The sequence below is a fragment of the Pelophylax lessonae genome, assembly GCF_965119305.1.
Source record: "Pelophylax lessonae genome assembly, chromosome: 1".
Classification (NCBI taxonomy): Eukaryota; Metazoa; Chordata; class Amphibia; order Anura; family Ranidae; genus Pelophylax; species Pelophylax lessonae.
This window is the reverse complement of record NC_138768.1, coordinates 122785776-122808646: the sequence shown is the minus strand read 5'-3', so window position 1 is coordinate 122808646 and position 22871 is coordinate 122785776. Positions and strand designations below refer to the sequence as shown.

The 22871-nt window shown below is 41.2% G+C and overlaps 1 protein-coding gene across 1 annotated transcript in view; it reads right to left on the bottom strand.

Moving 5' to 3' along the window:
• Positions 1 to 215: 215 nt before the first annotated feature.
• SERINC5 (serine incorporator 5) overlaps positions 216 to 22871 on the bottom strand; it is a 121096-nt gene continuing 98440 nt past the window's right edge. Inside the window, exons 8-12 of the mRNA XM_082268494.1 lie at positions 21745 to 21871; positions 18325 to 18391; positions 10198 to 10237; positions 5546 to 5693; positions 216 to 614 (exon numbers count right to left, since the gene is read on the bottom strand). Coding sequence (XP_082124620.1) covers positions 467 to 614; positions 5546 to 5693; positions 10198 to 10237; positions 18325 to 18391; positions 21745 to 21871 — 530 coding nt within the window. The 3' untranslated portion in view covers positions 216 to 466. The remainder of the gene's footprint in view (positions 615 to 5545; positions 5694 to 10197; positions 10238 to 18324; positions 18392 to 21744; positions 21872 to 22871) is intronic.

Below are 22871 nucleotides of genomic sequence, written 5' to 3'. Positions count from 1 at the left end.
CACATGATGAAACGAGAGATACTGATAGGTGTAACAGGTATGAGTCATGAGGTCTGCTCTGGTCTGGGCATTACACTAGTCAAATGGTCCCAAGCCAAAACATAAATGGAATTACTCCTGACAGGGAGGTCAGAAGTCTAAATATGGCATTATACACAGCAGAAATTACATAAATCGCATTCACTGTAAGACGTTGTCTGGAACATTGTTATAAACGAGACAAACAAATCTGAAAACAATTATTCAGGCTCAATGTGTCTTCTACACTTGACATGCTAACAGAACACTGATGTAAAAATTTGTTTAATGATGTCTGAGTTTTGTGTCCTGCACAATATTTTTTACAATAAAAAGGGTATTAAAAAATAAGTTCTCAATCAAGCGTATGTAACTGGATTAAGAATGTGTAACAGATGACATAACGGATCATAAAACCTCTTATAACAGATAAAAGTGTCCAGTTCATCTACACCACATATCCTCCACTGTTGCAGCAAATGGGGAACAGTAGAGAGCCGAGGTAGACCACAATGCACAACCAGCAGGAACCCATTTTAACCCAGAAGGGGGACCAGCTGCCGGTAAATAGCTTTTCTATATCAGCATGGTTGTAACTGTGGAAAGAGAAAAGACAGTAAGAATGTGTGGGTTATATTCATGAAGAATAGTGCGAAATTTAGTACAATGCACATTGACATTGGCCCATGCTAATCTAGTACAACTTCACTGATGTTTAGCCTAAATATTTACCATCAAATGAATTATGACCTAAAGTATGTGTGAAATATGGGACCTGCCATTGCTCACTTTCTTCTGAAAATAATAGAGGAGGGGCAGCTGACAACGGATGCCCCATAGTAAGCCTATGGGTGATGTCACCGCCCAGGCTCTGCAGCCGTTGTTGGCGATCTCTCCTCTACATAGATGCTGCCCCTAGATCATGTGGCCAGACTGGAGGAGCTTCAGGATAGGGAAGTATACAGATCTTTTCTTTACAGGGTTAGATATTACAGGCTTAGAATGAGGGTGGGAGTAGGTTTAGCTGTAGTTAAACTTTGACAGAACTTCCACTTTAAAGGACACGTTCACTAATTAAAACCTACACAGCCCCCTCCCTAGCCTAAGCTGACTACACATTACTGCCGGAACAATGTTCTTTTCAAATCTATGGGACGTTAGTCTAAATACTAATTCTTTAATAACTACACATGATTTTTGAGACCTTGTGGAAAGGCAGTTAAAGCTAGTTGTTAATTTTCTTACATATTACAGTTTAAATATATATTCTACCTGCTTTGATAAATCCTTATATTAATGAGCATTCATTATACCTCCATACTTCCATTATTTGCTATATAGTGATCTATAAAATTGCTTTACAAGCAAATATTAGCCCAATGAAGGTGGCCACATGAGGTTATCCGGCCTAAATGGAAAATCTCAGGTCTATGGTGACAACAGACCCTATCCAACTGACCACTCTGGAAAAAAATCAACTGTATGGGTTTGAAAGCTTTGTCATTCCTCCCAAGATAAAAAAAAGATACTGAAAGCTGGCTGCGCGCTTGGACCTCTCCATCTACATTCAGCAAATATGTAGGTTTAGGTGATCCATATTTCTGGAACTTCTGGCCCATAGACATGCCTTAGTAGTGGACTGTATTTATACAGGCAACTGCCCTTGCATGTCTAAGGCTCTATTCACACCTGAGCGTTTTTCAGCTCGTTAAACGCTCATCTCTGAAGTTCCAAAACACCCAACAAGCAAAATCTCATTCATTTCAATGGCCCCTGTTAACATCTGAGCATTTTGTCGCCTGAAGCTCAAACAAATAAATGAGCTTCTTTTTTGGCAGATTACAAGCGTTTTTGGTCAGATGTCAATGCCTGCCTCAAAACACCTGCATAAAAACGCCTGAAAAACGCCTAAAATACTGCATGAAAATGATACGCTCAGGTGTAAATTGAGCCTAAAGCTGGATACACACTATCCAACTTTTGTGGTTAGATTTCCTTCAGATTTACCTTTTCTATGTAGTAGGGGGCCTGCCAGATTGCATACAAATTGAAAGTGTTTAGGTTGGACCTCATATTATATGGTTTTGTAAGTCTAAAGGAAAAAGTCTTCAGAAAATTGTATAGTGTGTATGGCCCATAAGACTAACCTTTAAGAAATTTCATTGAGCGATAAAACTTTCGATCTAATTTTTTTTGTTGAATGCATTAGGCAATGAAAGACCTGAAATGGTGGTGGTCATCAACTATAAGGAGATGGGAATTAAATTGCCTTGATAGCTTTTTGGCTGAATTGCCAAGCATAACATTGAATTCTGATGGTTGATTGTAGTTATGGGTGGTAGATTGCTTAGTTTCTGGGAATGCTTGTAATCATATTTGTGATTCCTGGTAGATGTAAAGCGGTTGAAATAGAAAGAAAATATCCAAGCGTATGGCCAGGGTTAGACCTGCCATGAAGTTTGAATCTGATGACAATTGGGCTTTACGTATGCAGGCTGATATATGTGTAATCACACAATGACTAACTATTCCAACATCAAAACAACTACTTTTATGTGTCATGCATGGTTAGAAAGCTGACCTAAAACTCAGAATGTCTGACTCAGTCACATTTGACATAATGTACTCTTGGAATATTTGTAACTTCTTGCAGGCTTTAAAGATGTACATAAATGAAACAGGTTACAGACTATGATCAAATAAATTACCTAAGAAGGTTCTACCTTCAGTGAAAACAATGATTTGTAGATCAAGGGACCTATAGACGTTCTACGCGATGCGTAAAATTTGAACTCCCCTCCATTCTTCTGATAAACTGTATTGGTACTTTATTTTAAAGGGCATCCTTACCGACCAATCGGGAGGCTTGGAAGGCATAAGGGGATGTGACCAAGCTTGATTTTTCCAGAAAAGGTTGCAATTGTCAAGAAGGTCCAGCTACCTAGATCTCTTGATCTTCTGACTGACAATTTCGTTCAATATTTTTTCATCATATGATCAGCCTGAATTGCTTAGTATTGTGACGTGATAGTGCAGGACCCAAGTGCAAAACCTAAACTGGGTCCTCCTCACTGTATTGTATCAAAACCTTTTTTAAGTCAATATGTTGCCCTCCCTTTAGCTGTCAGTTTGTAGTAACAGTATTCATTTTGCTATTTTTCTGATGTTATGTAAGTTGAGACATAAAAAAAGCAGATAAAACTGAAAGAGAGGAAGTGAAAGAAAGCATTTCAATGTATAGAATGTATTGGGAGTGCACTGATGAGGACAATGCAGAGTAGAAGCTATATGTGGGCCCCCAGATCTTAGGGGCCCTGAAACTAACTACACACTAGATCAGTGTTTCTCAACCTTTTTTCAGTCAAGGCACCCTTTAAAATTATAGACAACCTCAAGGCACCCTTTAAAATGATGGACAGTCTTGAGGCACCCCATTGTAAAATGTAAAAAATTGTTCATATAGATTTACAGAATGCAGCAACATCCACACATAGGACACCCAACATTAGAGGCGATTTATTCTTCCAAAGCAAATACACTTTTGCATACTGGTACTGACTAGTATTCCAATGTTTCTCTTCTCCCTCAATTTCTTTCCATCAGTCAGCTAATGTCACCCCAGTGATAAAGAAGAGGGGCACAGGAGGGTGGAGGCAACAGACATCTTTCTTATTAACTGATGATGTCATTCATTGGTTGTTAGGATGCCAGTGTCTAGAAAGTTGTAATGGAAACCCGTGGCCTTGTATAACTAAAAGGCAGGCTTCATCCACCTGCTGGCTTGTATACAATTTTTTATACATTTTTAGGCATTTTGCCAAGGCGCCCCTGAAGAACCCTCAAGGCACCCCAGGGTGCCTGGGCACCCTGGTTGAAAAAGGCTGTACTAGATAACCACTTGAACAGCCTGTGTAAGCATATAGGAAAACTCTACATAATCATACTTCGAAAGCGGTTATTTTCAGCTAAGCCTCACAAAATCATATTTAGCTGAAAGATGAAGCTAGCTTTAAAGCAGATCTAAGGTCAAAATATAAATTCATATTATATATAAAAACATCTATAAATAAATATTGCAGGTATGCCTAGCCTACTGCTATTAACCACTTCAGTTTTACCCCCTTCATGACCAAGCCCTTTTTTTGCTATTCGGCACTGCGCTACTTTAATTGGCAATTGCTCATGCAATGCTGTACCTAAATTTAATTTCTATTTTTTTTTTTTTTTTTACACAAATAGAGCTGTCTTCTGGTGGTATTTGATCACCACTTTTTTTTCTATTTGTGATCTAAAATGAAAAAAAGACTAAAAATTTAGGGAGAAATTATTATTATTATTATTTTTTTTCTGTCTGCTATAGAACATTCAATTACAAAAAAAAAAAAAAAAAAAAAATCTAATTTCTTCATACATTTTGGCCAAAATGTATTCGGCTACAATTCTTTGGTAAAAGAAAAATCCCAGTAAGTGTATATGGATTGGTTTGGGTGAAAGTTAGAGTATCTACAAACTATGGTTTATATACTGGAGTTTTTTTTTTTTATACTACTAATGGTGGTGATCAGCGACTTATAAATGGGACTGTTATAGCGGAGCGGCCAATCTGACACTAACTGATGTTGGAGGGGAACTGACTAACTGCCACTGACATCACCATAGTTACATTGTTAATCTGGTTGAAAAAGATTCAAGCATATCCAGTTCAACCAGCATAGGAAAAAAAAAACACTAATACAGTGATCAGTGCTAATAATATATAGGGTCACTGTACTAAGGACACTGGCTGGGAAGGGGTTAACAGGGGCAATCAAAGGGTTAAATGAGTGCCTAACAATGTGTAATGTGTGTATTATGTATGTGCTACTTTTACTAATACTAACACATCTTTGTTTCTTATCCCTGCTTTTCAGGGATTAAAAAAAAGAGCTATCATACTCTCTGTACAGAGCCCTGTTTTGATTGTCAACACAGAGCTCTGATTGGACACAGCTGATCAGCAGGTCTCGGCCATGAATTATTGCACGCGCCCCAAACCCAGAAGCAGGCAGTGACGTACCAGTAATGTACTGTGGTTGGGCGGTGTAGAAGTGGTTAATGTGAATGATCTTGAAGTTTGTAAGCTTACTTTATGAAGATCCCCACACATTTACTTCCTTGAATTCTGTGACATGTATTCACTATGCCCTGTGGCATAAGCAGAGCCTCCCTTCTGACCTGCAGAGGTGCTTAGAGGAGTCTCAGGAGGCGGAGTCAGTACAGGAATCGCTACTAGTAGGCAGCAAGGTACCATGGGATATGTAGTCTTTAGAAATTTAAAGTAAAAAGCAGATGAGAAGATGCAATGCATATAGGGAATTCAGGAAGTTGTGGAAAGAGACGGCCAGCAGACAGATTTCTTTTTTAGTAAGCCAACATAGGATTGTCAAATACAACTATTGTTTGATTGATATTACATACATACATTAAGTAAATGAATACCATTATTAAAATTATAAACTAGAAGAAAATTATTTTCAATGCCACTTACTGAAACCAGTTGGTGATGGTCATCATCATGTATAATGTGCCTAGGAAAAAGATGAAGTGGAAGCCAGCATAGCTGTACAAAGTCTTCTCTTCTTCATCATAAGCCACTTTTTGTCCTCCCCGAAGCTCTACCCGGCCTTCATGGCCACCTTGGAACATTCAGAAATGTACTATTAAACACAATCTACCATATGTGAAGCAAGACCATGATGTTGACAAGCAGGGTAAGAACAATGCGCAAACCACTTTTACAATTTAAAAAGGTAACCGGGAACTTCGTAAAAAAAAACAAAAAAACAAATGGAAGCAGTGTTTTTATTAGAATTAAAAATGGGTGTACTTGCGTGCTGCTATGTTGTGCTATTGAGTGCTATAAGACTACAAAAACTTACAAAGCGGATCGCTCACACCTATACACACATTCTCTAAACGTGTATCTATGTGCAAAATTGTATTCAAAAGTGGTGCCACGCTCCTAAATGCTAATGTGCTAGTATCCCTAGGCACCAAACTGTAAAAAGCATTCAGTCCTCAGTGTATGTATAAGACAATCAGACAGTATTACCACAGTATGCTTACAATGTGCGCCTCAGCGTGACAACAGATTGGCCCCTCCCCTACGCGTTACGCCACAGGATTACGTGGCTTACTCAGGGGGACAGGCTATGATATGCTAGTTCTGAAAACTGCTATGCAAAAAGATTTAAAGGGATACTAGCACATTAGCATTTGTGAGTGCGACACCGCTTTTGAATATAATAGGTTTTTGTCATTGTTATGCAGTCAAAAAGTTGCATAATATGTAAAGAAAATTTTTCTTTTTTTCATTTGTAATGTTATACTATAACCCTATATCAATGTTCCCTTTGATATAGGGTAGCTAGAAGCTCAGAGATCCAGACCAGTGCTCTCACATGAAGCACAGCAGGACAGATCTTCGGTGGTCCTACACATCTCCTGGACAGTGCTCCAATCAGCTTCCCTAGGAGTCTGGGCATTGAAGATTGGAGCACTTTATGCAAGAGCACCACTTCGGATTTCATTTTATCATCATGTGTTAGAAAATTCTGTGTAAAATTTGCATACCTACAAATGGGAGGGGGAAGCATTTTTACGTCTTATATCTCATAACCGAGTCTTGAAATTTAGGTTACATGTACTTAAAATAATAAAATGATTTGAGAATACTGAACCATGCCCTACTAGTTCAAGTAAAGTGTAAATGTAATACCAGTGAAAGGCAAAAAAGTAATTACAATTCTCTTCAACAGGGACACAGAAAAAAAGAAAAGAGAAAAAAAAAAAAAAAAAAAAAAAAAAAAAAAAAAAAATCGAAAAAATTAGTTGGTAAAGCATTAAAATGTCTGACAATGTTTTATTACGGTTTGTGCCTTCCTAATTTAGAGAAAAGGTGCAACCACCGCCCCCCCCCCCCCCATTTCTTATAAACGTGTAAAACTGAAAGGAAGTGACTGTCACAGATAGAAATCAAAACCTGACTTCGGTTTTAACTCAGACATACAAAATTAAAACCATAAAAGTTTGGCTTGAGTTGCATTTCCATTTTTGCATAAAGCTCAGAATAAAGCAGAACTACACTGCATCTGAAAACCCCCAAAACAAAAAAAAAGAAAATTTAAGTAGTACAGCCAAAGTTCGTTTGACTGTACTTCTCCAGTGGATCACAGGAATGCAATCCTGTGACCCGTTTTCAGCTAAAGCCCGCGGTCGGCTGACCTCACAGAGCTGGTCCAGGCTGAGGGAAATATGCGACCAAATGGATCCACCCAGGCACCTGTACTGGCACAGCCTTTCAGTGGGCCACTGAGAACCTGAGCCAGCCACTCGTGCCCCCTCCACAGCTCAGCGCCCCAGTAAGCACGAGGGGTAGAGCAGACAGCGGTGACAGAGCACTAAGAAGCAAGCAATAAGCAGTGTTTGATCGCTCAGTCTTTGAGCCGATGGGGGACAGATTCAGCATCAGAGCGATGATGCATCCTCCTAGGTAAGTAGGATTCCATAGTAACAAAAAAAAAAAAAAAAACACGTTACTAATCAAAGCAAACGCATCTATCCATCCATGTCTCCAGGCTTCCCGTCCAGGGTGGAAGTAAATCTTTTTTTTTTTTAAAAGCAAAATTTAACAAATAAAACATTTTTTTCTTTTGCTTTTGAAGATGAATAGATTTGGGGTCTTTTTGACCCTAGATCTTTTCATAAAGAGAACCTGTCATCCTTATTTCTATTACAAGGGATGTTTACATTCCTTGTAATAGAAGCAAAAAAAAAAGGTTTACCACAAGTAAATAGGATACACTTTCCTATGTGTTGCTAATGCTAGCAGCATTAGGATTAAACATAGTCAGTAATTGCAAGCAATTAAAAATGTAAAAGGCATTTAAAAGGTTGCCTATGAAGATTTTTAGGTACTGTAGTTTGTCACCATTCCACGAGTGTGCGCAATTTTAAAGCTTGACATGTTGAGTGTCTATTTACTCAGGGTAACATCATCTTTAATAGTATAATACAAAAAAATTGGAGTATATATTGTGTTTTTTTTTATATTTTTTATAATTCATTAGAATGTTTTGTTTTTATTTTTTTTTTAAATTGGGTTTCAAAAACTGCTGCGCAAATACCGTGCAACATAAAAAATTGCAACAATCGTTATTTTATTCCCTGGGGTCTCTCTAAAAATATATATATATATATATATAATTTGGGGGTTCTATGTGATTTTTCAGCAAAAAATACCGATTTAAACTTGTGAACAAAAAGTTCCAGAAAAGGCCTGGTCTTCAAGCGGTTAAGCATAATTCCAGGGACACCTACAGTGCCTTGCAAAAGTATTCACCCCCTTGACTTTTTACCCATTTTGTTACATTACAGCCTTAAGTTCAATGTTTTGTTAATGTGAATCTTATGTGATGGATCAGAACACAATAGTCTAACTTGGTGAAGTGAAATGAGAAAAACATATACATAAAACTTTTTTTTAGAAATAGAAACCAGAAAACTGGCATGTGCGTATGTATTCACCCCCTTTGTTATGAAGCCCATAAAAAGCTCTGGTGCAACCAATTACCTTCAGAAGTCACATAATTTGTGAAATGATGTCCACCTGTGTGCAATCTAAGTGTCACATGACCTGTCATTACATATACACACCTTTTTTGAAAGGCACCAGAGGCTGCAACATCTAAGCAAGAGACACCACTAACTAAACACTGCCATGAAGACCAAGGAACTCTCCAAACAAGTAAGGGACAATGTTGTTGAGAAGTACAAGTCAAGGTTAGGTTATAAAAAAATATCCAAATCTTTGATGATCCCCAGGAGCACCATCAAATCTATCATAACAAAATGGTAAGAACATAGCACAACAGCAAACCTGCCAAGAGACGGCCGCCCACCAAAACTCACTGACCAGGCAAGGAGGGCAATAATCAGAGAGGCAGCCCTGGAGGAGCTGCAGAGTTCCACAGCAGAGACTCAAGTATCTGTACACAGGACTACAATAAGCCGTACACTCCATAGGAGTTGGGCTTTATGGCAGAGTAGCCAAAAGAAAGCCATTACTTTCAGAAAAAAAAAAAAATGACACGTTTTGAGTTTGTGAAAAGGCATGTGGGAGACTCCCAAAATGTATGAAGGAAGGTGCTCTGGTCTGATGAGACTAAAATTTAACTTTTCGGGCCATCAAAGAAAACACTATGTCTGTCGCAAACCCAACACATCACCCAAAGAACACCGTCCCCACAGTGAAACATGGTGGTGGCAGCATCATGCTGCGGGAATGTTTTTCAGCAGCCGGGACTGGGAAACTGGTCAGAGTTGAGGGAAAGATGGATGGTGCTAAATACAGGGATTTTCTTGAACAAAACCTGTACCACTCTGTGCGTGTTTGAGGCTAGGACGGAGGTTCACCTTCCAGCAGGACAATGACCCCAAACACACTGCTAAAGCAACAATTGAGAGGTTTAAGGGGAAACCTGTAAATGTGTTGGAATGGCCTAGACAAAGCCCAGACCTCAATCCAATAGAAAATCTGTGGTCAGACTTAAAGATTGCTGTTCACAAGCACAAACCATCCAACTTGAAGGAGCTGGAGCAGTTTTGTAAGGAGAAATGGGCAAAAATCCCAGTAGTAAGATGTGGCAAGCTCATGGAGACTCATCCAAAGCAACTTGGAGCTGTGATTGCCCCAAAAGGTGGCTCTATAAAGTATTGATTTTAGGGGGGGTGAATAGTTATGCACATTTACTTTTTCCGTTACTTTGTCCTATTTGTTGCTTGCTTCACAATAAAAAAATTTTTTTCAAAGTTGTGGACATGTTCTGTAAATGAAAATGATGCAAATCCTCAAACAATCCACATTAATTCCAGGTTGCGAGGCAAAAAAACACAGAAAATGCCAAGGGGGGGGGGGGGGGGGGGTTGAATACTTTTGCAAGTCACTGTATAAGCTAAAGAGGTGTACCTAAATAAGCTTTTCACTGTAAAATGTAACCCACACTACCAACTACCCTGAAGTGCGTAACTAATTTGTCATCTCAAAAATATAACTTGAAATATGAAAAGATGTGCTATATAAAAAAAATGCTATAACACAACATAAAAAAAAAAAAAAAAAAGGAAAATAAGATTTTTTACCATCTCCCCTGGAGCCAAAGCAAAAGCAGCAACGTGCAATCTGTAAAGAGAACCAGCTATGAAACAAAGGGTATCTGATGAAAGAACGCATGACCGACAGCAACCAACAACATTATTCCTTCCATTCTGACAATGAAAGGGAAAATATGGTCGGTTGCTATAAACTAAAAAGTTTGAAAAAAATATAAAAAATCTTCAGTAAATTATTGATAAACATTGCACAGAGTATAAAAGGGTTCTTCAAAAAGTTTCCACACTTTTTTAAAACTCCGTTTTAAAAACAAATGACACAGCATTTCTACATAGTCACCATTGTGATGCATTTTTTCCCAGCGTCCTACCAACTTTTTAATGCCATCAACAAAACACCTCCAGCCCTCACCGTTTCCAATCAAAATATAAAAGTGCAAAAACTTTTTGAAGGCCCTTGTATGAGTTAACAGAAAAATAAAAGAAAGGGGCAACATATATTAAAAAAAAAAGTATAATGGGATTTTTGACTTACCGTAAAATCCATTTCTCTGATGTTCATTGATGGACACAGCTCCTGATATTCTTAACCACTGGGTTATACTGCCCCTACAGGAGTAGGACACTAGGCAGAACAAAAGTCTGGATACGCCTATGGGCAGTTCCAGGGGGTATACTCTCTCTCTCTGCTATAGGTACTCAGTTTTGTTACAAGCAGTGTCAGAAGAGTTACAACTCCGCTGAGGGGTGAGTGCGGTGTTCGTCAATATCAGAGAAATGGATATTACGGTAAGTCAAAAATCCCATTTTCTCTTTTGTTCATTGACGGGACACGACTCCTGATCTTCTTAACCATTTGGACATCCCAAAGCAGTTGTTGAATTTGAGGGGTGGGAACAGCGAAAAAACTCCTAAGACTAGCTATAGCCAACCAGGTAAACAGAAGCTCACCAAAACAACTGGAGCTCACCTGAAAAACAAAAAACAATTCACCCTCAAAGAAGACCAGGTCTTCTAAACATCAGCCTGCAAAACCTTGCGGCCAAAGGAAGCATCCGCAGTTGTCAACACTTCCACTTTATAGAACTTTGTTAAGTGTGCACCGACGACCAGGTGGCCGCCTTGCATACCTGTGTCACTGATGCCTGATGACGGAAGGCCCAGGAGGCACTGAGCGTCCGAGTAGAGTGCGCCTTGATAGGGGAAGGAGGAACCTGACCCCTGATGGAATAGGCCTGATTCACCGTCTGTCTGATCCATCTGGAAATGATCGCAGAGGAAGCGGACAACCCTTTACAAGGCCCATCTGTGAGCACAAATATGGAGTCTGACTTCCTAAAAGACTCTGTAGCTGCCAGGTATATCCTAATTGCCTGGACCACATCCAAGGCAGGCAAAGAAATTTCCTTCTGAAGTTTTGGCCTGGGAAACAGGGAAGGCAACACAATGTCTTCATTCAAATGATAATCAGAAATAACCTGAGGAAGGAACGAAGGACAGGGGTGAAGAACCAACTTATCACGGTGAACCACCAAGTAAGGTGAACAGGATAATGACGCCAATTCCGACACCCTGCACACAGAGGTAAAAGCCACCAAAAAGGACACCTTCTGGGTCAGCGTAAGCAAGGGAATCTCCTGAAAATTCTCAAAAGAAGGCCTCTGGAGGACTGAGAGCACCAAATTGAGGTTCCAAGGCGGCAACAGAGACCGCACTGGAGGGGTCAAGTGCCTAAATCCCTGAAGAAAAGTAAGCACAAGGGAGTATGTGGCCAAAGGCCGTTGAAAGAAGACCGCTAAGGCTGACACCTGACCCTTGATAGTACTCAAGGCCAGTTTCTGCTTAACCCCCCATTGAAGGAAGGTCAAGATCTAAGCCACCGAAAAAAAGAGCGAGGATGAACCCCAAGAGACTCATGCCACGCAATGTACGTCCTCCGCGTACAATGGTGGATCTTCCTAGAAGTAGATTTCCTAGCTTTTAACAGCATTGGAATCACCGACTCAGACAAACCTCCATCCATCAGCACCTGGCGTTCAACAGCCAAGCTGTCAAAGCCAGCAACTGTAAAGCAGGATGGAAGATTGGTCCTTCGGACAGCAGATCTTCCTGAGAGGAAAGCTTCCAAGCAATGTCAGCGACCAGCCACAACAGATCAGGGTTCCAAGCCTAGCGAGGCAAGTCTGGGGGCACTAAGATGACCGGAATCCCTTCTGCCTCGATCCTGCGTAGAAGTCTTGGCAGAAGCTTGAGAGGAGGGAAGGCATAAATCAGATGATACTGACCCCAAGGGGGCACCAGCGCATCTGTGGCGTCCACCAGAGGATCATGTGACCGAGCCACAAACCTCTGCACCTTTCTGTTGAGCCGGGACGCCAACAGATCCACCCAAGGAAGATGTCCGCTCTGACGAAACGCGTCAGTTCACGGCGTGCTGACGTCACCCACGTAACCCGAAAGGACGGGCAGACATCTTTGACGGCCAGCTTGTTTGAATTTAGCACTATTACTCGGCTTTTATGGAAGTGTCTCTCTTTATTTTAATAAATACTGTTATGCGGTTTTACACTATGGAGCCCTTTTATTTCTTTCCATGATGGCTGGCCTAATCATTTGTGGATACTGAGCTGGGAATTAGAGGAGTGACATACACGGTCTGTCGCTTTCCTGTGGGGAACACCCTCCAGGATATCCCTTGGTCCATTGAAATTCTGTGATTTCTGGTCATCTTTTTTGCCATTGGCGTTTTTCAGGCCTCATCGCATATGCTTTCTGGTAAGCAGATCTACATGCGATGGTGGTTCTGAGCACGCACAATGGATGAATCTCTCAGCACTTTATTTATATTAGTAATCTTTACTGTGTCACAATATTTATTCATTTGGGACTTTTGGATTATCACTATTGACACTATTCATTTATTTGCACAAACTTTATATTATTTGATATAACATTTTTAGAATATTGTGAATTTATAATTAATCACAAGATTTTCTTATTATCGATTATCACTTAGCACAGCTTGTTTAGTAATATTTGTTGTTTGTGTTATCTCACTGGCGCTTTTATTACACATTTTTCACTAGCGCGGTTACACTTTTTGAAATTCCAAGGAATGTCGGCGACCAGCTGCACCAGATCAGGGTTCCAGGCCTGGCGAGGCAAGTCCGGGGGCAGAAATCCTGCGTAGAAGTCTTGGCAGAAGCTTGAAAGGAGGGAAGGCGTAAATCAGACGATACTGATCCCAAGGGGGCACCAGCGCATCTGTGGTGTCCGCCGGAGGATTATGTGACCGAGCCACAAACCTCTGCACCTTTCTGTTGGGCTGGGACGCCAACAGATCCACCTCGGGGATGGCCCACCAGAGACAAAACTGATGAAACACCTCCGGATGAAGGGACCACTCCCTTGGTCTAACGCCTGCTGACTGAGGTAATCCGCTTGCCCAGTTTTCCACCCTCGGGAGAGGGCTGGAACGAACCGTTCTGCCCACCTTCAAATGCCGGCTATCTCCAGAGCCGCCAGGACACTTCTTGTGCCCCCTTGGTGAATGACATAGGCCACAGCCGTGGCACTGTCTGATTGAATGCGCACTGGACAACCCTGAAGACGATCCGTCATATGGTCCAGACAGTCTGATCGCTCGAACATTGATCGGTAGTCTGGACTCTTCCAGCGTCCAGATCCCCTGAGCAGAATGCTTGTGGAGGACACCTCCCCAGCCAGACGGGCTGGCATCTGTGGTGACCACTGTTCAAAATAAGGGGAGGAAGGATTTGCCCAGCCTAAGCACAAAGCCACCATATCAGGGACTCTTTCATTCCCCAGCTCAGTCAGATCGGATTGTACAGAGACTGCGGATTCTTGTCCCATGTGGCCAGAACCTCTCTTGCAGGTACCTCGTATGGAACTGTGCAAACGTCAGGACCATCTGCTGGACAGCAGGAGACAAATTGCAGCCGAGAAGGAGGGCCCACGTCTATGATGAGGGTCCTTGCCCTTAGTAGCCTGCAGAAGAAAGGTACTCCTCCCCCCTGTGAGATCTTTAATGATGTCATCCAGATAGCACCAAACAGGCAATCTCCTTGAAAGGGAAGATCAGTCAAGGCCTTTTTAGAAGTCTGGTTCGCAGACCAGCATTTGAGCCAAAAGACACGCCGAAGGACCACTGCCGAAACATAGAGCCGAGCCACTAGGGGAGCCGCATCCAAAGAGGCATCACAGATAAACTGCAACCCCTGGACCAGCTGGTCTGCCAGCTTGGCAAAAGCAGGGGGGAGCTGTTTTTTCTCCAGGTCAAGGCGCAAAAGCCTAGCCCATTCGGCCAGAGTCTGCGACACCCAGGCAATGGTGAATATCGGCCTCAGTGACGAACCAGCCAGGGTGTACATACTGCGGGCCACAGCCTCCGCCTTCCTGTAAGCTGGGTTCTTAAAGGCTGGGGACTCTTCAACCAGAATCATGGTTGCCTCGTTTACCAGGAAACCAGAGGGTCCACCACCGGTGGAACAGTCCACTTCTCAAAAGGGACTCCTTATAGGGGTATCGCCTAGCAAATCACTTAGGGACCCCAAGGGGAAGCTTTGGTCATCCCCACTCTTTAGTGAGAATTCTGTCACAATAGGAGGGGAAAGGGAACACCTTTTGTGCTCTGGATGGCTTGGGAGTGCCAAAGGAAACTTGCGCCTCCATCGCAGCTGCATCCTCCATCTTTAAGATCTCACGTACAGCTACAATCCGTGAGTCCACCAGCGTCTTTTTCGTACGCAGTTGCAGAAGTGGAGGAATCCTCCTCACTATCTGAGGATTCAGGGCGCGTGGTCGCAGACCCAGCAGGGTGACCCACGTCCGCAGCGGCTGAATCAGATTCAGGATTTGATGAGGCACAGGAAGGCGGGGGGCGCTGAGTACCTATAGCAGAGAAAGAGAGTATATCCAATCGGACTGCCCATGGGTGTAGCCTGACTTTTTTTTGCCTACTGTCCTACTCCTGTAGGGGGGCAGTATAACCCAATGGTTAGGAAGATCAGGCGCTGTGTCCGTCAATGAACGAAAAGAGAAACATTTTAGGTTTTTTTTTTTAATTTCACATCTAGTCTTACTAACATCACATGAATTCAAAGTACAGCTCAGAGCAAAATGTCTAAGGTGTTATTTTCTATATGGATTGGTCACATCATGATCATTTCAGAAAAATGTTCATTAATAAGTAAAAATCTCAGAACACGGTTATTTCTTTATAATATGTGTGTAGGAATATTTTCTATTTCCGTCATACCCAGGTAAGCAGCATAACCAGTAATTAAATTGAATGACAGATCTAATGTGCTCCTGACAAGGGGCACTGTGCCAGTTACCACGAGGAGCCACTGCCTTCAAAAGCAAACCGGCATGACTGCCTGATTTAGAATAAATATACATTTCACCTCTTCATGGAATGTCTGTATGTACATTCTACCTACAAACTCATCTGAATTGGGCCAGCTTGCACTTTCCTTCCTGTAGACCAATAAGAATCTATATCCATCATGCCCAGCGTGCTCACTTTTAGTTCAGGCAGTCTAAGCTTCAAGCTATGTAAATATTACAACAGGCCGTGAAGCTACAGGGAAGTATAATTTTTTCTATTGACTACACTATGATTAAAGGAAAAGCAGGGCTGGATTTCTGACTAACATAGGTTATGGCCTAGGTGGGCACACAGCCACCCACACAGTCTGATACAGATGGTCAGTAATGGCCCGTACACACATCTGAAAATCGGACTAAAAATACTGGTTTGGAAGTGATCGTACGAAAATCTGATCATTAGTACAGCGCTTTCGGGAGCCGATCACGGCAGTTCATCCAATATTATCTGATCGGATAAGCATTTTTCTCGTATGATACCAGATCGTATGATTTTAAATTTAATCAGTACAGTTGTCATTTGAAAATACAATACAGATACACTACAACACATTCCATCACTTCCGTTTTTTATTCTGTGGTACGAGAATTTTTGTAACCTCTCCATTTTTAGTATGCGACTAGCATGCAAAAAGAAAAAAAAAAAAAAATGGGACGATCTGTAGTCCGATTTTGAGATCGTGTGTATGGGCCTTAACACATTCAGATTTTTGCCCCACCTGCCAGTGCTCTCTGACGAAACTGTTCGCAGACTAGGACAATAGTTTGCCTACTCTTCTGTTTATTGGTTGAAGGTGTACTGTTTCAGAGAGAATAAATTGTATTTTTTTTAGCCCCTTAATTACCTGCCTCGCTGTGCTTTGTGTGGCTATGACCTAGGATATTAAGGCAGTCTAGGGTAGGAATGGGACAGCGTAGTGTACATGCAGGAAGGATTATTCCAGGCATGAGGAGAAGGGAACCTACTATCTGGCTGAATCATGCTTAATGGGCCATACACACTAAGATTTTCTGAAGACTTTTTCCTTTAGATTTACCAAAACCAGATAGTATGAGGTCAAACCTAAACACTTTCAATTTGTATGCAATCTGGCAGGCCCTTGCACTACATAGAAAAGGTAAATCTGAAGGAAAAAAAGTCTTCAGAAAATCTTATAGTGTGTATGGCCCTTTGTGCTATGGCGGGTTGAAGGAAAATTTCCTGATTCCCCCATCCACACATTTAATCTGGTTGGGGGAATCACTCCTACTCAACAATTCAATTCTGATGGCAGGTAGATTTCCCCGCAGTCAGAACACACTGATCAAGCGCCATTTACAAGTTGATAGGTAGATCGACTTCTGTACATCCAGGGTGCCCATACATGGATTGAAATTTGGATGGTCCCTGCTGAACCGCACAATTTTCAATCTATATATGGCCGGCTTAACACTTCATGCAGTTCCCTTTTAAAGTAATAGAATTCAGTCTTCGGATTTAAAGAATATGTAAACCCAACATTTCATATTCCTGCTGTACCATGTACTTGTATGAAGAAGTTTCCTGTTCTCTTATATGTATGCTTCCTTTCTATGAAATGCTTGGTGTTTCTGCCAATTCTTCTGCTTTCATGTTAAAAACTCACTACCCTAGGCAGGAAAGCACAGCGTGGTCAGTTTTCTGGCTATGCTGAGAACTCAGCCTGCTCTCCTACAATGATCAGCCTTCTGCTCACATGCCCCCACACTATAGCCATTCACTCGGAAGACCAGTGTACTGCAGTTTCTCCTCCCCCATCTCTTGCAGCTGAGAAAAGAGGGTATGTGATCACTTATGTTTTGCCTTTCATTTCTATTTTAAACTGAATTGGTTATTTTACAAAGTGAGAGTTTACATATACTTTATGCTGCTCATAGATGGGAACTCCTCCACTGTTAGAATACACAAATCGGTGCTGTAGCTGCCGATCGATTGAACATTTTTAAAGTCGCTGATTAGATTGACTCCTGTTGAGTCAGAACAGCCATAGATGAATCTAAAGTCGGTCGATCCCATGTGAACTAGCTGTATTTCGATCCGGTCATGGCCATCTTTAGAATGCAGTCTGTGGGTAAATGTGGTACAAGGTGTGGTAAATGCTGAAATTAAGACTCAGGGAGAAGACGACACAGATGAGTGGCACAGCGGTGGAGGAAAGCAACCCGCTGGAAAGAAAACTATGAAAAACATATGAATACACCCCCAACAGGCTGATGGTTTTACCTTTGAAATCAAATAAGGTTCAAGTAGATAAATAGCATATACTGTATTTATTTAGCACGCATGCAGTCACATCTAAATGTCACTCGACAATCTAATAAGAACAACTGTTTTTTAATGACCTGCACAGAATACATGGTTTGGGTTTATCCATACCTCAGTTATAGCACTGAAAACTACTGGAACAATTTGCTGGATTTTGTGATGTGCTATAGACATATTTTAGGGCTGTAGATCATTCCTCAGTCCCATATTTACCAAACCTTCACGAGTTCAATAAATACGTCACATATTTTTGCAGAATGTCTCTTTGAGGCAGCCTTAGCTGGATGGTGAGCTTGTTATTGGGTATGTTTTACCTTGTCCAACTCCTGAGGAAACTTGGACTAAAGGTGGGATGTAACGTCCTAGGAATCAGAAGTTCTTAAAATATTTATAATGTATGCATAGAATTTTTTTTGGAGTTCCGAAATACCGATCAATTAATATTATGCAAACTGTCAACTTACCTCTTCCCCTGGTGGAGCATATCTTCCCCTGAGAGCATCCCAACTTGAACGTGTGGTTGAAGTAAGACTGCAACATAAAAAAAATGCAATTAAGCAAATAGAAATAAAGGAAGGAAGGAAGGAAGGAAGGAAGGAAGGAAGGAAGGAAGGAAGAAAATAAAGAAAAAAAGAAGGAAGGAAGGAAGGAAGAAAATGGAAGAAATGAAGGAGGAAAAGGGTAGAAGGAAAAAAGGAAGGAAGAAAATGGAAAACATGAAAGGAAAAAAAGAAGAAAAGAAAATTCTTTATGTGGAAATGTAGTTGTCTTTTCTCCTGAGAAAGTCCTCCACTGTTACTTATGGCCATGGTTGCTTGTGTTGTATGACTCATGGTTTTTCTTACTTTCTATTTAATTTTTTTCGTGTTGTCACTTTACAAGTGTCATGTTTGTACTAGGTTTGAAACTTTAATAAAACATTTAAAAAAAAAAAAAAAAAAAAAGAAAGGAAGACAAGGGAAGAAAGGAAGGAAGAGGAAAAGCGAGAGCGAGAAAAGACAAAAATATTGAAAGACATGTAAAAATGTTCACCTTCATTTGAAAGAATAGTAACAACCAGCCTGTCTGTCAAACCCCCAACAAAATATGTAAATTACCCAGACTGTGTTAATGATCAGTTTCCTTACAATTTAAAAAAAAAAAAAAAAAAAATATATATATATATATATATATATATATATATATATATATATATATATATATATATATATATATATATATATATATATATATACACACACACACACACACACACATACACACACATACACAATCTCACAAAAGTGAGTACACCCCTCACATTTTTGTAAATATTTTATTATATCTTTTCATGCGACAACACTGAAGAAATGACACTTTGCTACAATGTAAAGTAGTGAGTGTACAGCTTGTATAACAGTGTAAATTTGCTGTCCCCCTCAAAATAATTCAACACCCAGCCATTAAAGCGGTAGTATCCCGCTTTTTGACACTTTTACCTACAGGTAAGCCTATAATAAGGCTTACCTGTAGGTACAAATAATATCTCCTAAACCGGCATGGTTTAGGAGATATTTACAGTGCATGCAGCCGCTCTCGCGAGCGGCGCATGCGCTCTGAAGGTCCGGGGGGACCTTCAATTAACTTGCCGGGAGCTTGCCGGAAAATCACTCCCGCGCGCATGCGCGGGAGTGACGTCATCGCGGCTCCGGCCAATCATCGCGCCGGAGCCGTCTCTTCCGGCCAATCACCGCGCCGGAGCCGCCGAACCCGGAAGAAACGGCGAGGGATCATGGCAGCGCCCACAGCGATGTCCGGGGGTCCATGTCGGGGCTTCGTTCTAAGGTAAGTTACACATAATGGGCTAGTATGCGATGCATACTAGCCCATTATGCCTTTGTCTTGCAGGTTTTTTTTTTTTCCAAGGGTTTACAACCGCTTTAATGTCTAAACCACTGGCAACAAAAGTGAGTACACCAGTAAATGGAAATGTCCAAATTGAGCCAAAAAAGTGTCAATATTTTGTGTGGCCACCATTATTTTCCAGCACTGCCTTAACCCTCTTGGGCATGGAGTTCACCAGAGCTTAACAGGTTGCCACTGGAGTCCTCTTCCACTCCTCCAGGACGACATCACGGAGCTGGTGGATGTTAGAGACCTTGCCCTCCTCCACCTTCCGTTTGAAGATGCCCCACAGATGCTCAATAGGGTTTAGGTCTGGAGACATGCTTGGCCAGTCCATCACCTTTACCCTCAGCTTCTTTAGCAAGGCAGTGGTCGTCTTGGAGGTGTGTTATGGGTCGGTATCATGTTGGAATACTGCCCTGAGGTCCAGTCTCCGAAGGGAGGGGATCATACTCTGATTCAGTATGTCACAGTACATGTTGGCATTCATGGTTCCCTCAATGAACTGTAATTCCCCAGTAATGCAGCCTCAGATCAAGACATTCCCACCACCATGCTTGAATGTAGGCAAGACACACTTGTCTTTGCACTCCTCACCTGGTTGCCACCACTTACGCTTGACACCATCTGAACCAAATAAGTTTATCTTGATCTCATCAGACCACAGGACATGGTTCAAGTACTCCATGTCCTTAAGGGCCATACACACTATAAGATTTTCTGAAGACATTTTTCTTCAGATTTACCATTTCTATGTAGTGCAAGGGCCTGCCAGATTGCATACAAATTGAAAGTGTTTAGGTTTGACCTCATATTATATAGTTTTGGTAAGTCTAAAGGAAAAAGTCTTCAGAAAATCTTATAGTGTGTATGGCCTATTAGTCTGCTTGTCTTCAGCAAACTGCTTGCGGGCTTTCTTGTGCATTATCTTTAGAAAAGGCTTCCTTCTGGGATGACCGCTATGCAAAGCAATTTGATGCAGTGTGCGGCATATGATCTGAGCACTGACAAGCTGACCCCCCACCCCTTCAACCTCAGCAGCAATGCTGGCAGAACTCATATGTCTATTTCCCAAAGACAACCTCTGAATAGGACGCTGAGCACGTTCACTCAATTTCTTTGGTCGACCATGGTGAGGCATGTTCTGAGTGGAACCTGTCCTGTTAAACCACTATGGTCTTGGCCACCTTGCTGCAGCTCAGTTTCAGGGTCTTGGCAATCTTCTTCTAGCCTAAGCCATCTTCATGTAGAGCAACAATTCTTTTTTTCAGATCCTCAGAGAGTCCTTTGCCATGAGGTGCAATGTTGAACTTCCAGTGATCAGTATGAGAGAGTGAGAGTGATCACATCAAATTTAACACACCTGCTCCCCATTCACACCTGAGACCTTGTAACACTAGCGAGTTACATTTAACCGGGGAGGGAAAAAAATCGCTAATTTTATAGCATATATATATATATATATATATATATATATATATATATATATATATATATTATTATTATTTTTTAAATAAAAATTTCAACCATGCCCTCGGAGTGCCCCCTACCTGGTCCTCCACAATGGGACAAATGAAATTTTGTACATGTCAGTCTGTTCTTTAGCATTCAGCCTATGTGTGTCAGTACATGAAGGCTCCGTAAAAGTAAGAGGACTCCACTTGTGATTATTGAGACATGTCTATACAGCACGTCGCAGTGACAAGTGGTACCAGCCATTGAGGGTTTCTTTTTATCATATAGTGAGTTTTTCCAACTTGTTGCAAAATGTCTGGGTGGGTACTTATTTATTACTTTTCTATAGAGATCTAATACACGTGTGTGTCAGTGTCAAGTGGGGTTCACAGACAGAACTGGTAGATACTCGCCCTCACGTGTATGGAGGAACATCTGCCTGCTTTTAAGCAATTGAATAATGACTACATCGAACTTGAAAGATTACTTCAATGCTAGATCAAGGCATATATTCATCTAGATCATCTTGTAACACAACTACTTACCAGGAGTACAGAATGCAACCAAGCATGAGGACAGCACCCAGCACTGAGACTAGCCGCTCATCTTGGTTTATTCCATTACCAATGTTGGGCACACAGATCGTTATGTTCTTATTATCCTCATCCAAAACTTTAGAAAAAAAGAAATTAATATATATGTGTGGGTTACTGGAAACTCGCAACAGAACATATGGATTGTAAAAATTAAAAAAAAAAAAAGTTAAGTATTGTTTTAACTGAAGCAGTTAACCCATTTTCTGCTGATTATTATTATAATTTTTTTTACACAGTGCTAATGAGCCAATGTCCTTCACTAGTTTCTACTGAAAAAGGCTGCATGACTACTGGATCCAAAACAAACCAAATGGTTACACAACTTTCCCACCTGACCACATTAAGCAGGGGAAAGATGATTGATGGAGCCTACTGTAAATTTAACAGGTTTGAAAACCTAGCATTCTTTTGTTTCAATATGATTAATATATGGTATGCAAAACATTTTTTTTTTTGTAGTTTTTAAATAGAGTATAAAAAGGTTAGAACCCATGACAGATTTTCAATGCTGTCTGTGCCCCCACTAAGAAGATTCTACTTATTTGTCCTGGTGACCATTGCCTCCAAAATAAAAAGTAATGAGAAATTCAAAATGGTACAGTTGGTCCCAGAATAGGAATACTACAGTGTACAACCAGTGCAACGGGCGTGTTTACTCGCATGAAGATGCCCAGGTGTTCGGTTTATCCCTGTTCAGGCAGTCCCATTCATGGCAATTGGATGCACACGGCCACTGCTTCCAATTTGACATGCGTGTGGCTGCACGTTCCTGATTGCAGACAATGTGGATGTCAAACAGTCTTCAGAGCGCATTTGACAGACAAGGAGGAAGTATCGCCTCCTCTCCGCCTGCTTTAACCCCTTGAACCCCACACTAGCATACCGCAACAGCAAGTCTTCGGGCAGTCATTCTCAAGTATCAAAAATGATCATTATATTTATGATTATATTAGTTTGTCCAGTTACTTCTGAGCCCCTGATAATAAGGAGACTAGGTATAAATACAATGGCTGCAATTCCTAGAAGGCACATACAATATTTTCCCTAAACCCCTTTTAGGCCCCTTTTGCACGGGC